This window comes from Myotis davidii, unplaced genomic scaffold (assembly GCF_000327345.1).
Source record: "Myotis davidii unplaced genomic scaffold, ASM32734v1 scaffold13, whole genome shotgun sequence".
Classification (NCBI taxonomy): Eukaryota; Metazoa; Chordata; class Mammalia; order Chiroptera; family Vespertilionidae; genus Myotis; species Myotis davidii.
In genome coordinates, this window is record NW_006286243.1 from 689,375 (window position 1) to 702,741 (window position 13,367).

The 13,367-nt window shown below is 50.5% G+C and overlaps 2 protein-coding genes across 2 annotated transcripts in view; both read left to right on the plus strand.

The window, feature by feature from the left end:
- The window catches only part of ACRBP (acrosin binding protein), a 9,150-nt gene extending 7,084 nt beyond the window's left edge, over positions 1-2,066 (plus strand). The window contains exons 10-11 of the mRNA XM_015559964.1: positions 1,076-1,159; positions 1,729-2,066. Coding sequence (XP_015415450.1) covers positions 1,076-1,159; positions 1,729-1,851 — 207 coding nt within the window. The 3' untranslated portion in view covers positions 1,852-2,066. The remainder of the gene's footprint in view (positions 1-1,075; positions 1,160-1,728) is intronic.
- Positions 2,067-3,321: 1,255 nt separating this feature from the next.
- The window catches only part of LPAR5 (lysophosphatidic acid receptor 5), an 11,058-nt gene continuing 1,012 nt past the window's right edge, over positions 3,322-13,367 (plus strand). Inside the window, exons 1-2 of the mRNA XM_015559943.1 lie at positions 3,322-4,239; positions 12,623-13,364. Of these exons, the coding sequence (XP_015415429.1) occupies positions 12,835-13,364 (530 nt within the window). The 5' untranslated portion in view covers positions 3,322-4,239; positions 12,623-12,834. The remainder of the gene's footprint in view (positions 4,240-12,622; positions 13,365-13,367) is intronic.

The window sequence follows — 13,367 nt, forward strand, 5'->3', positions numbered from 1 at the left end:
GAAGGGGACTTGGGCCCCTGGCTTCTGAGAACCAGTCCTCATTAAACCAGCTGCCTCTCTTTAGTAGACCACACACACACACACACACACACACACACACACACACACACACACAATAGAGCAGGATTGTGTTTGGCAAAGAAGGTAGGAGTTGGGAGGGGTGGGAGAGCAAGCACAGGACCCTAAGGCAGGAGACAGAGCTTCTGGTCCCAGCTCTGCCAGTTACCTGCCAAGGGGCTTAGGTCAGGTTACTTCCCACTCTAGGCCAGTTATACTCACCCCTACAACAAATGACTAGGCGATGGGTGAAGGGCCACCGCTCCCCTGATCCAGTCCTTCCCTGACAGCCTCCTTCCCTAACTCTTCCAGTGCTTTTCCTGCCCAATGGCATTATTGTTCCCCCTCTCCCCAGAGTTACCTGCTCTGTGGAACTACCTGTTGTACCTGAGAGCCAGGCCCCTCCTTTCTGTGGTTTCACAGCGGAAATCCAGACAATGAAAAGTAGGGCAGCTTAAGAAAGGGCTGGTCACTGAGCTGAGGGCCCCTGCCCAGACCTTCTCCCTGGGCCGCTAGATCTGGAAGGGGGTCTCAGAGATCAGCTCTGCTGCACCCCTGGGTTTATAGATGGGGAGGCGAGGGCCACAGAGGAAAGTGATTCAGCCGAGGTCCCACATGAGATTGTTCTACCCTCTCCCTCACTTGCCCATCACTAGAAGGCTCCCTGAGGCTGGTTCATTCGTTGGCCCCCTTCCAATGTTCTGCACCCTTAGTGCCCGCTTCCTCATTCCCCATTCCGCAGCCGTTTTACCAGCAACTGAGCAGCAGGGAAGCCATTTCCCACTCTCTGGCTCCTGGCTTCTTCCCACTAACTGAGCTATGAGTGAGGGTGGGATGGGAAAGGCAGAGGGGACAAAGGCCTCTTCCTCAGAGAGGGACACCCCCAGTGTGGAAGGTCTGGTTCTGAAAGGTCATACCCCTGCCCTTGGTTCCTTCACCGCGGGCACTCTCTGGAGGGCTGGTGTCTCATAAGGCTTCTGATATCTCCCCGCCTCCCCATCCCTGGCTCCTTGCTTAGATTTGTGACACAGACTATGTGCAGTACCCAAACTACTGTGCCTTCAAAAGCCAACAGTGTCTGATGAGAAACCGGGATCAGAAGGTGAGCTCGTCACCACGCCCCGCCTCCTCCCATCAGCCCTTCTAAATCGGTCACCTTGGTGGGGTGTCTTTTCTGGGCCACCCCCTTTCCCCTGCTCCACACAGCTGGGATGTGGAGAGCAGTTTCCTACTCGCCTCTCAGGGCAGAGGCCTCCACCAGAGCACTTGCTCTCCTCCACGCTCCCAGCCTTGGAGTAAGCAAGGTGCCCCAGCCAGAGGTGTCTGCAGCAAAGCTTCAGAGGTGAAGGCCCCGAGGGCACCACAGGAAGAACCTCCGCTGGGTTGGGAACTAGATGTTGAGGTTGCAGTCTTGCCTCCTGCTCTTACTCACCAAGAAGTCTGGGATAAGTCACTTCCTCCCCCAGCCTCAGCCTCCTGATTTCTGAAAGGGGGAGGGGCCACTTGGTATCTCTTGCAGCGGAAAAAACCCACAGCTGAGTTGCTTCCTTCCCTCTACTGCCCTGTGCCCATGCCCGCCTGCCTCTGGTTCTTGTGGGACTTCTGACACCTCCACACTGCTGGCTCCTTGCTCTATAACTCACATTGTGTGTGTACCTGATCCCCGTGTAGATATCCCGTATGAGATGTCTGAAGAACGAGAGTTACAATATCTTGACCCCCGCCAGAAGCGAGGACCTTGTGCTTCGATGGAGCCAGGAGTTTAGCACCTTGACTCTAGGCCAAGCCGGATGAGCTGGGATTCTTCCTGTCTCCACCTCAACCCAGACTGTCCACATTCTCCATTGCTTTCTTACTCCATTGGCCATCAGTTTGCGTCCAGGCTGCCCCTTTTGTGTCTCTTACCTGGTCCCTACCCACGTTTTCCTTGGGTTGGGGCAGGAGTCCCTGAAAGTGATGGAACTCCACCCGCCTTAAAGAATGTCTTTGCATAAAGTGTTTATTTTCAACCTCTGTGGCCCATTTTGGTTATGATCCCATCCTCAGCACTGCCACAGTGCCCCATGGGGATCAACTCACCCCCCTCCCTTGCCCAGGGGCTTATGGACCCATCTATAGGAGAGAGAATCTCATGGGAATGATGCTCAGGGAAGCAGCCATCTGCTGGAAGAAGAGGCCCTGAAAATCAGGGAGTTGGATTAAAGAAGACCATGGCTGGGGCTCAGGGATCCTGTGGGCCAGGAGGGCATGTGTCTTCATCTCTGAATGATGTTCCTATTGCCCCCTCTCCCTTCCTCTCTGAAATATAAAATATTTTTTTAAGGGTGGAAACATCTGGGGCCTGGAGCTCAGGAAAGCTTTGATTTGACATCTAGTAATGTGCCAAATGGTCTCAATGTTGAAGTGGTTGTGTGTAGGCAACATACTTTGAGATGTGACTTCAGCATTGGCCTTTAATAACTTGGGATATCCCAGAGTATGTTCTGGGGACACACATGTTTGGGAAACTGTACAGTCTCTCCTATAGGTTTACAGTGATTAAAGCATTAAAAACAAACAAACAAACGAACTATGCCCCTGGCCAGTGTTGTTCAGTGGTTGAAGCGTTGGCCAGAGTACTGAAGGGCCTTGGGCTTGATTCCCAGTCAGGGCATGTAACTGGGTTGCAGACTCAATCTTCAGCCCCAGTCAGGCATGTGTGGGAGGCAGCCCATAGGTATGTCTCTCATATCGATGTTTCTCTCTCACACACACTAATACACACAAATGGAATAATATAATGCACCTCTATGCTTCATCCAGCTTCAATTAACACACTAGAGGCCCGGTGCATGAAATTCTTGCAGCGGGGGACGTCCCTCAGCCCAGCCTGCACCTTCTCCAATTTGGGACCCAACAGGAGATGTCTTACTGCCGGTTTAGGCCTGATCCCAGTTGGCCTGATCCGGTTTAGGCCTGATCCAACAGTTGGACATCCCTCTCACAATCCGGGACCGCTGGCTCCCAACTGCTTGCCTGCCTGCCTGCCTGATTGTCCTAACCACTTCCCTGCCAGCCTGATCAACGCCTAACTGCTCCCCTGCAGCCCGATCGCCCCCCAACTGCCCTCCCCTGCTGGCCTGGTCGCCCCAAACTGCCCTCTCTTGTTGGGCTGCTTGCCCATGCTGCCCTCCCCTGCCGGCCATCTTGTGGCTGTGGGTGCCACTATCTTTGAGGGTGTGACAGTCAATTAGCATATTCCCTCCTTAGTGGCTGTGAGTGCTGCTATCTTTGCAATGGTGTGAGGGTCAATTAGCATATTCCTTCTTTATTAGATAGGATGGTCAATCTTTCAGTGGCATGTTCAAGGCTCTGAGAAGCCCTGTAGTAGAGAAACCTGTTTAAGCCAGCATTTTCCAACCTCACTTGACCACAATATCCTTTTTCACTCACCACTCAAAAACTTGAACTTATTTTTGTGTACTCAGTATGGACAACATGTCCAGCCCTGCTGATAGAGAAGACAAGGGTCTTGGCCAGGGTACAGAAAAGAGGGGCTGTCGTCTAAGCTCTCCCCAGCCCTCCGGGCCCCCAACCCCCAGCCTAGGAAAGAGACAGAAGCCAGGAGGAACAGCCCAACCTGGTGTCAGCTGTGGTGGAGAGGCTGTGCACACTCTGCAGTGAGAGTGGGCCCAGCAGCAGCCCTGACACGCAGAGGGGCCCGAGGCAGGCGGGGAGAGAAAGCCACAGGTGGCAAGAGCAAAACCACCTGCGGGGATCCAAAAGAGAGACACCCAGAGGGAACTGGAGAGAAAATCGAGAGGCTGGTGATTAGTCATCGAGTCAGGGGTGGGTGTGCCCGTTAGGCTTCCCGGAAACTGTGGGGAGTCTGTGAGTGATGGGCGGGGGGGAGTCATTAGTTGGCCCAGAGTTGGGGCTAGATAGACTAAGTGCCATTATCTGCTGGGGTTTCGTCTCTGGCCAGTCTGTGAAGACCGCTGAAGGCACTGCTTCCTCCTCTCTCTCCCCGCGAGTGGAGTGAGAGTGCGGGGTTGGGTGAGTGCACAGAGCTGGAATCTGTTGAGATCTGCCCAGGTGGGTGTGTCCCCACCCGCCCCAGGAGCAGGTCCTTCCAGCCCAGCCCAGTGCAGAGCAGTCAGCGGAAGCCAGCTTGGGGCAGCGGCAGAGCTCGACGGAGCACAGGTACGGGGGTGTCACAGGTGGGCTTGAACCTCATGGGGGCATTAGGGGCGGCACCCCACTTTTAGAAATGGGGGATGCGGGTAGGGGCAGAGGAGAGGGTGAGCCACGGGCCCCAGAAAACCTTTTGAATAGAGTAAAAAGCTAAAGGGGCTGCCTCAGGCAGAGAGACCTTCTCAGACAGAACACACCTTAGGGTGCCCCTCTGAGGCCCGAAGCCCCACACGGGGGCATCTTGGAAGGCTGTGTTCTCCCCTTCACCCGTTAGGCCCACTGTCATGCTGAGCCCAGGCTTTCCAAGACCAATGAGGAGGGTCCTCTGGGGTTGATTTCCAACCTTTTCCCATCCTCAGCTAGTACTTAACCCCTAATCCCCACTCACCGCCCAGGGCCAGGCCCTCTCCTAGGTGACAATAAACTTATCTGATTAAACTCCATGAATGGGTTCAAGGCACAAAGGTGTTCTTACGGTTATTCTTCCTAGCTAACCAAGGGGCATTAACCAAGGAGTATTTCTATCTACCTATTATCTATCTATCTATCTATCTACCTATTATCTATCTATCTATCTACCTATTATCTATCTATCTATCTACCTCTTATCTATTTATCTATTGATTTTAGAGAGAGGAAGGGGGAGAGAGAAAAAAAACCACATTGATTTGTTGTTCCACTTATGCATTTATTGGTGCATTCTTGTATGTATCCTGACTGGAGATTGAACCTGTAAGCTTGGTGTATCAGGACAATGCTCTAACCAGCTGGCCTACCCGGCAAAGGCCTCCAAGGGGTATTGTAATGGGGTCTTTGAAAAACACAGCCTTAACACAATGCGTTCATCTATATCAGTGGTTCTCAACCTGTGGGTTGCGACCCCTTTGGGGGTAGAATGACCCTTTCACAGTGGTCGCCTAAGACCATCGGAAAACACATATATAATTACATATTGTTTTTGTGATTAATCACTATGCTTTAATTATGTTCAATTTGTAACAATGAAAAGACATACTGCATATCAGATATTTACATTATGATTCATAACAGTAGCAAAATTATAGTTATGAAGTAGCAATGAAAATAATTTTATGGTTGGGGGTCACCACAACATGAGGAATTGTATTAAAGGGTCGCGGCATTAGGAAGGTTGAGAGCCACTGATCTATATAAAAGAATTAGACAAAATTCTCATGTCCCTGTAGCGATGCTAGAAGGTGGCTCACGGGTGACATGAAGGAGATGAAATTTCAGATATTGAGCACAGGTGGGGGAAATATTTGAGGGTGGGCAAGGCCTTATGATACCTTTGTCTCACATCAATGAGGGCAACTGCCTCCCTATTACCTGTATTTATGGGGGCCTCCCTGAGAGAAGGGGACCTCCCACCTGATTGCATCTCCAGCTCCTTTTAGGGTGAGCTGAAATTGTAGCCCTAAGGGGAGATGGAGGCAAGGATTCAGGGGGAAACAGAATCTTATCCCTGTAAGCCTCACCTCCTGGCCACTCAGAGCACTAGAGCCCAGCTCTGCCTGTCTGTGTCTGATGCTGTCAGCTCTCCCCACCCTGCTGCCCCCAGTGTACACCCCAACACAGGCCCAGGGGAAGGAGACAGTAGAAAGGTGAGGGCAGAAGCCAATGGTGCTGCCTGGAGTTCAGGGTGAGGTCAACAAGGCTGGAAGGCTGCAGGAGACACTCTGAGCCAAGCAAGGTTAGCTGCATGCAGACACTCAGAGCACAGGGCCGAGACAGCTCCTCTGAGTGATTTCTCTTGATTGGGACTTTACTTCCTGTTTTTCCAGCTCTTGAAAGCAGCGGGGAGGGAGATGTGCAGGTGGGGAGGTGACACCCCACATTGGGGAAACTCATTACTGCGCTGTCGGCCGCCTTTACTTTCTGCCTTTTCCCAGAAAGAAATGGGCGAGATGAGGTCAGAATACCTGGGACAGGAGAAGACATGACTGGGGATGATCTTGGGAAGGCAGCAGGAGACAGGCTCCGTGTTGGGGCAGGCATTTTGGCTGGAGCAAGCAGAGCAGGCCTGGACCAAGGAGGAGAGTGGATGGAGATGGGACAGGACAATCCCTTGGGGTCTGTGCCAGAGAGGTGCCTGTCCTTGGGGAGGACGTGGTCCCTGAGTTAGGATGAGGCCATCTACTCACCCTGGCAACCTCGAACTACTCCACACCACAGAGCCCTCAGACCCAGGACAAGCTGATAAGCAGGATTCATCCGTGTCCCTAAAGCAGCTCTGGGACAGATCTTTCCAGGAAGCCTTTGGACTGGGTTAAGCTTCTCCCAGAGGCTTGGCAGTTTGGATCCATGTGGGGAGCCTGAATATACAGATACGGAGAGGCCTTTATAATGAAGGTGGCCGCGTGCCAGGGTGCATCCTCCCAATGCTGCCTGAGCCCAGCACCAGAGGAAGTGGGCTGAGCTGACAAAGGCAGGTTAGAGCACACACTGTGTAGCGCAAGCATGTCAGACTCGGGGCCTACTGGCCGCATGCAGCCCATAATGAATATTTTTGTGGGCCAGCCAATATAACGGTATGTAAGAAACGTTTTAATAAAAATTTTGTGACTTAATTTTTACTATATCCTATTATGCATAGTTATTAATAACAAACTACACTGTTCGCTAATGACTGAGTACTATAATCATGTTGCATTCATTTCCCTTTTGCGCCTTTACACACTGGGGCACCATTTCTCCCCACTAATACTAGCAGGGATTATTTTAGCAGCCAATGGCCACATCATTAGTCTTGGACTGACTTGTTTGGTGTGCGCAACAGGAAATATTTCGCTTTCGGAGAACAAGAAGAATAGGTTTATTTGCATTATACAATTATTCAGTGTCTGATAAGTTAATGTTCAAGAAAAAATATTAATTTTTATTAAAATGCTCTATTATTTTATGTTAATGATGACTCATTTACTTCAGCCCTTCGTATTCAGCATGTCTCTATCAAAATAAACCTAAGTTTCTATGAAAATTGAAGCTTTTGCTTTTTTGTGGCCCACATAAACTTAAACCTTGTTTATTTGGCCTGTGTTAGCCTTTGAGTTTGACATGCTTGGTGTAGCGGGTGGGACAAACTGACAGGCCGGGACTTCAGAATCTAAAATGCGGTTGGGGTTATTCTAGAGCAGATCTCCTGGGGCAAGGAGGATGAGGATATCTGAGATTCCTTCTTTTCAAACTTCTGAAAGATGTGAATTAATTACTAAAAAGAGGAGGTGAAGAGAGAGCAAGGCATTTGATGAATGTGTGGGAGGGAAAAGGAGAGAAGTGCCTGGAGAGGGTAGCAGAAAAGAAAGCTGGACCAAGAGGAAGTATTTCTTTCCCGTCCCTGCCTCCATCATTGTCCCAAGTCACGTATTTGTCTTCAGCTCTTGTCTGTGCTGTTGGTCAGATGCCAGAAGGGTGGGTACTGCTGGCGGGTTCTGTGTAGCAGAGAGAGGGAATGATCATGATCTAGCCTCCTGCCCACTTTTACTCTCTCAGTCTTACTTCCTGCCTGTGGCAGAAAATAGCCCTGTCCCTCCTGCTTATCTCAGCAAAGAGCAGTGCCCAGCCCAGCTCAGAGGACAATGGGACAGGTCTGAGAGGCCCTAAGGACACGAGGAAGGAGCCTGGGTCTGGAGGTGCACAGGGGAGGCTGAAGGACAGGGACACGGGGAGGAGGAAAGCGGCCACACGCTCTGGTGTGAGTGTGTGGTGGGCGGGTGATGTGGATGGCACAGCGCCTGGTGCCTCTATGTGTTTGGTGCTTTCTTTTCCCTTCAGTGCCTTGGTGCTGGAATCTGTTTGTGCACATCCGTGTAGGTATGTGCTCCTGAAGCTGCCTGACTCTGTCTGTTGGCGCAAGGGCACGGTCCCTGAGGCAGGGGCTGTGTCCGCCCTTCCTCCTGGGGCCCTCTGTCCATGCCTCCATGCATCTGTGAGTTAGAGGGCATGCAGCCACACTGAGGGACAGGTTACTAGAAATCTTATGTTACCACATCCATGTGTGTTTAGGCAGCTGAGCCTATACAGGCTTCCGTGCCATATCCCTCCTCCCCTGTGAAATGAAACCCCGTGTCCATTCTTTTCTGGGTTGGATGCTGTTTCTTTACTTCCAACGTGTCCCCTACAACCCAACCTCTGCCGCAAGGCAGGGATGGGGAGAGAGCCAGGCTGCCCCTTCCCCACATCTAGAACCCTCCTTCCGTTTCCTGCTTGCCTCCTTTTTGGCAGTGTTTTCCATGTTGTCATCTGGCCTGGCACTGTGCCCACTCAGCTCCACTGACGGGAGCCTCAGGGAAGCAGGCAGATGGGGTGGGGACCAGGGCAGGGGCCTGGCAGCTTTCAACGCTCAGCTCAGGCCATTCTGTGTAAGTCTGTCAGGAAGGCGTGACTTTTTGACAAATAGGTTCCACTCTAAAGAAACCCAAGGACACCCTTCTTTTGGAGCAAGAGCATTCGCATCAGTTTTGCTAAGGGCTTCCTAACTTTACCTTTAAATAGCAGCTCACGTAATACATTTTGGTCTGTTAAACAGCGTCAATGGAAAGACTTGCAATTTTTGTGAAATAATTAGTACTGATTGTCCAAGTAATGGTTAAGAATGATAAAGTGTTACAGTAATTATAGCGTGAACTGTTACTGAAATTTTAATGCAACCTGTTTCCAAACAGGCCTTTTAAGGGGCATGGTCTTTTACTAAGTGATTTATACATGTGGACAAGATAGCCAGAAATGTGATAATAAGAAGTGGTTACTTGTAAAAAAAAAAAAAAAGAAAAGAAAAGAAGAAGAAGTGGTTAGTTGTGGTTAGCTAACTGATTTGATATATGTTATAACAATTACAAAATAGTTAAACAATGGGGGAGGGGAGAGGGGCCTGCTAACTAGAGAGACTGAAGTGTGAGCAAACTTGGGAAGAAAAGCAGTGAAAGATGTGGTCCCATCCCAGGATCTGACCATCTAGTTGGGGAAATGGAACAAATAGACACAGAACAGCCTGATGAGTTCAAGGCAGCAAGCTAAGTGCTTAAGTAGGTGAGCGGGAATTGTAAGGAGGGGCTTATTTGTGTCTGTGAAAGACAGATGAGCCCATGTTACCAGTGTTTGAAGTGGGAGAAGAAGAAAGCAGATTACTTAAAAGTATATATTTCAATTAGACAAATGAGGAAGTAAAACCATATCTCTGTGGGCACAGATTTCACATCGGCATCTATAAAAGACCGGGAGCTCTATGCAGCGTCCATCCTCGTCTCTAACCACCCACTCTTATTGGAAGTAGCACCAAACAGCTTGGACTTGGAGCCAGGAAGTCCTGGTTTTGAATCCTGACTTCACTCCTCACGGAGCTCTTGAGCTGTTTCCTTGCCTGTAAAAATGAGGGTAAACACCGACCTCCAAGGGCTGTTGGAAGGATTAAATATTGTGCATATAAAATACCCCAGGATTTGGTGAACAATCAGTAAATGACAGCTATTTCACTCAACATTTGTTGACGAAGGTGCTGGCAATACAAAGATGAGTAAGTCACAGTCCATAGCCCTTCCCTCAAGGAGCTCACAGTCGAGTGGGAGGTGCAGATAAAGAACAGCTCATTACAGTATGGGCGGGCGGCGGGCGGGAACAGCTACTACAGACCTGCACACCGAGGGGAAGTGCCAGTGAGGGACCACAGAGGGGAAGTGCCAGCGAGGGACTACATTTGCCTCGTAGAGAGGGAATCAGGAAAGGCCGCACAGAGTCCTAAGAGATGACTGAGTTTGTCAGTTGGAGAAAGGGAGGAGGCTCATTCCAAGTTGAGGAAACAGCATGAAAACATAAGGTATGTGCAAAATGATTAGTTTGGTGTAGCTGGAGCAAAGGAGCATGGGAGACGGGGCATATGTCAGGAACAGAGCCTGGTTTTATTTGCTTTTCAGCTCCAGTTAGTGTTATTCTCCCTGTTGAAACAGGTCATCTGGAGAGGAAGTGTTTCTTCCTTTTTTTAAAAAAAAACAAAACTATTTTATTTATTTATTTACAATATACAAAGTAAAGTGGTCTCTATGCGGTCTCCAGTTTTGGTCCCCCCCCCCCCCCCCCCCCCCAGTGGGCATGGGGCAGAGGCCAGCGCTAAGGAGCAGCAAGCCAGCTTCTGGTAGAGCGGTGCTCCTCCCCTCCTCCTGCTCAGCCAGAAGCTGGGCTCACAGCTGGCGAGTCTCCTGCGAGTTCTTCGTTGATTACTCGGGAAGTTTTCCTGTATTTTAGTTGTAATACCAGTTTGTTCCTGGGAGCATGTCCATGCAGCATCCACTTACTCTGCCGCCTTTATTTAATCCTAGGAAGTGTTTCTTTATTCCCTTTAACTGTCCTACACCTCTCACAAGTCTTAAACTGCGGTTAGTAGTGGTTGGAGGGAGAACAAATGAACAAAAACCCACAAGAAAACTTGTTACAGTCAGGTTTACAATTTAGTTTCATGTAAGAATTCAAGCAGTTCCTTTTGAAAGGAGTAAGTCCAGTATCTTAGGATAATTGCTCATGGTGTCTGCACAACTTTGCTCCCTAAGATGGCATGTGGACACCCATATTCATAGCATTATTCACAATAGCCCACCGGTAGAAAAACCCAAGAAACCATCGACAGATGAATGAATAAACAAAGTGTGATATACATATATGTGAATATATTATTCGGCCATAACAAATGATGCAATTTGATACATACTACAGCATGGAGAGACCTTGAAAACTTTTGCTAAGTGAAATAAGCCAGGCACAAAGGAACAGATATTATATGACTCCACCCATGCGAGGTATCTGGAATGAGCAAATTCATAGAGACAGAGAGTAGAATAGAGGTTACCAGTGGCTGGAGGGCAGGGGTGGTGGTGGAATGGGCAGTTACTGTTTAATGGGTATAAAGTTGTTTGGGATGGTGAAAAGGTTCTGGTGATGGATACACAACATTGTGAATGTACTTAATGCCACTGAAGTGTACACTTCAAGATGGTTACAAGGGTAAATATTATGTATATTTCACCACAAACACACAAAATAGACGGCATCCGGGTAGCTTCTGTGGCCTCGTGGCATTAAGGAAGGTGGGATACTGAGACCATGTCCTGTCATCTGGCTACTCCACCCCTTAACTCTATGCTTTTTCGGCCAGCTGTTGCCTCTCTCCGGCAGTCTCATCAGTACCCATGGTACATTCTCACCTCACTGCCCTGCTCTCTGGTCTTAGGGTCCCTTTGGGTCTCTTACTATCAAACAACCATCTCCCCCTATCACAGAACCCCATCTGGGGATGTCCCTAGTCCAGCAGTTGCCAACCTTTCAGACCTCACGGATCACCAGTGGTCTGCGGACCTCCGGTTGGGGACCACTGCCTACTCAGATCCTCTAGGGGAAAGCTCAACCCACAGAGCCTTGCCCTGCCTGCAGGGCTGTGCGGGAGTGTGATCAGCCCAGGAGGACCCTGTTATATTATTATCATCCCCACTTTACAGATGAAGAAACGTGGACAGGTCAACTCAGGGGTAAACTCAGGGCACTCTGACCACAAGCCCAGCCCACACAGGAGCAACAGTGGGTGTGAGGAGTGAGGCTGGAATTTTGTACTGTACTTGGGAGCTTGAACTTTATTCTTTAGATAAAAGGGAACCAGGAGAACACCTGTTCCGGGGGAGGTGCTCCACAGCACTTGTCACCACCTGACGTGACACCTGTTTACTTGCACTTTATTACCTGCTTCTCTCTAGTGGAATGATAGTAAATTGGGGGCAAGGCCTTTTTGTTCACTGCTGTGAACATGTCTGTGAAAGTCTAAGCACTTTATATATATTGTCTTATTTAATCTAAAAACCTCATGACCCCCACTCCTCGACCCCCACTCCACCCCCAGATAAAGAAAATGAACTTCAGAGAGATTAAGTCATTTTTCTGACAACTAAAGTTAGGTGAACTGGCAAAACCAGGATTGAAACCCAGGCAGTCTTGCCCTAGCCGGTTTGGCTCAGCGGATGGAGCGTTGATCTGCAGACTCAAGGGTCCCAGGTTCGATTCTGGTCAAGGGCACAAGCCAGGTTGTGGGCTCGGTCCCCAGTGGGGGGCGTGCAGGAGGCAGCCAAGCAATGATTCCCTCCCATCATTGATGTTTCTATTTCTCTCTTCCTCTCTGAAATCAATAAAAATATATTTTGTTAAAAAAGAAAAAAACCCAGGTGGTCTGAACTGCTATACAGCCCTGCTGCAGAAAGCTACTCTGGCAGGACAGAAGGTGGGGCAAAGGCTTGAGGCTGAGAAAAGATTCAAGAGGCCAGCCAGTTTAGCTAGATAAACATCTGTGTCCTCCACCCTGGCCTTGCATAACGATGACTTCTGGTTTGCCTTCCTATTCCAGGACTCAGGATGATGAAGCCCTGACCAAAGGCACCCACCCCCTGGCAGCCATCTGCCCTGCAGCCATAGCCCACATTCTCAAGGCCTACCTCTGCTGGCTTTGGGACTGTCTCGATGCCGCCTGCAGGCCCTGTTCTGGAGATGACCGCCCTGTCGGGACCTTGGTGTGCCCCGTGATGCCCCGAGGCTCACTCCTCCGCACACTTTGGCAAGATGTTGGCCAACTCCTCAGCAAACACTTCTACCAACAGCTCGGATCTCCCGTGCCCTGACTACCGGACCACCCACCGCCTGCACATGGTGGTCTACAGCCTGGTGCTCCTCGCGGCGCTCCCGCTCAACGCGCTGGCCCTCTGGGTCTTCCTGCGCGCGCTGCGCGTGCACTCCGTGGTGAGCGTGTACATGTGCAACCTGGCGGCCAGCGACCTGCTCTTCACCCTGTCGCTGCCCGTGCGCCTGCCCTACTACGTGCTGCACCACTGGCCCTTCCCGGACCTCCTGTGCCAGACGGCGGGCGCCATCTTCCAGATGAACATGTACGGCAGCTGCATCTTCCTGACCCTCATCAACGTGGACCGCTACGCCGCCGTGGTGCACCCGCTGCGGCTGCGCCACCTGCGGCGGCCCCGCGTGGCGCGGCTGCTCTGCCTGGGCGTGTGGGCGCTCATCCTGGTGTTCGCCGTGCCCACGATGCTCGTGCACAAGCCCTCGTCCTGCAGCTACCGCGGCAAACAGGTGCGCCTGTG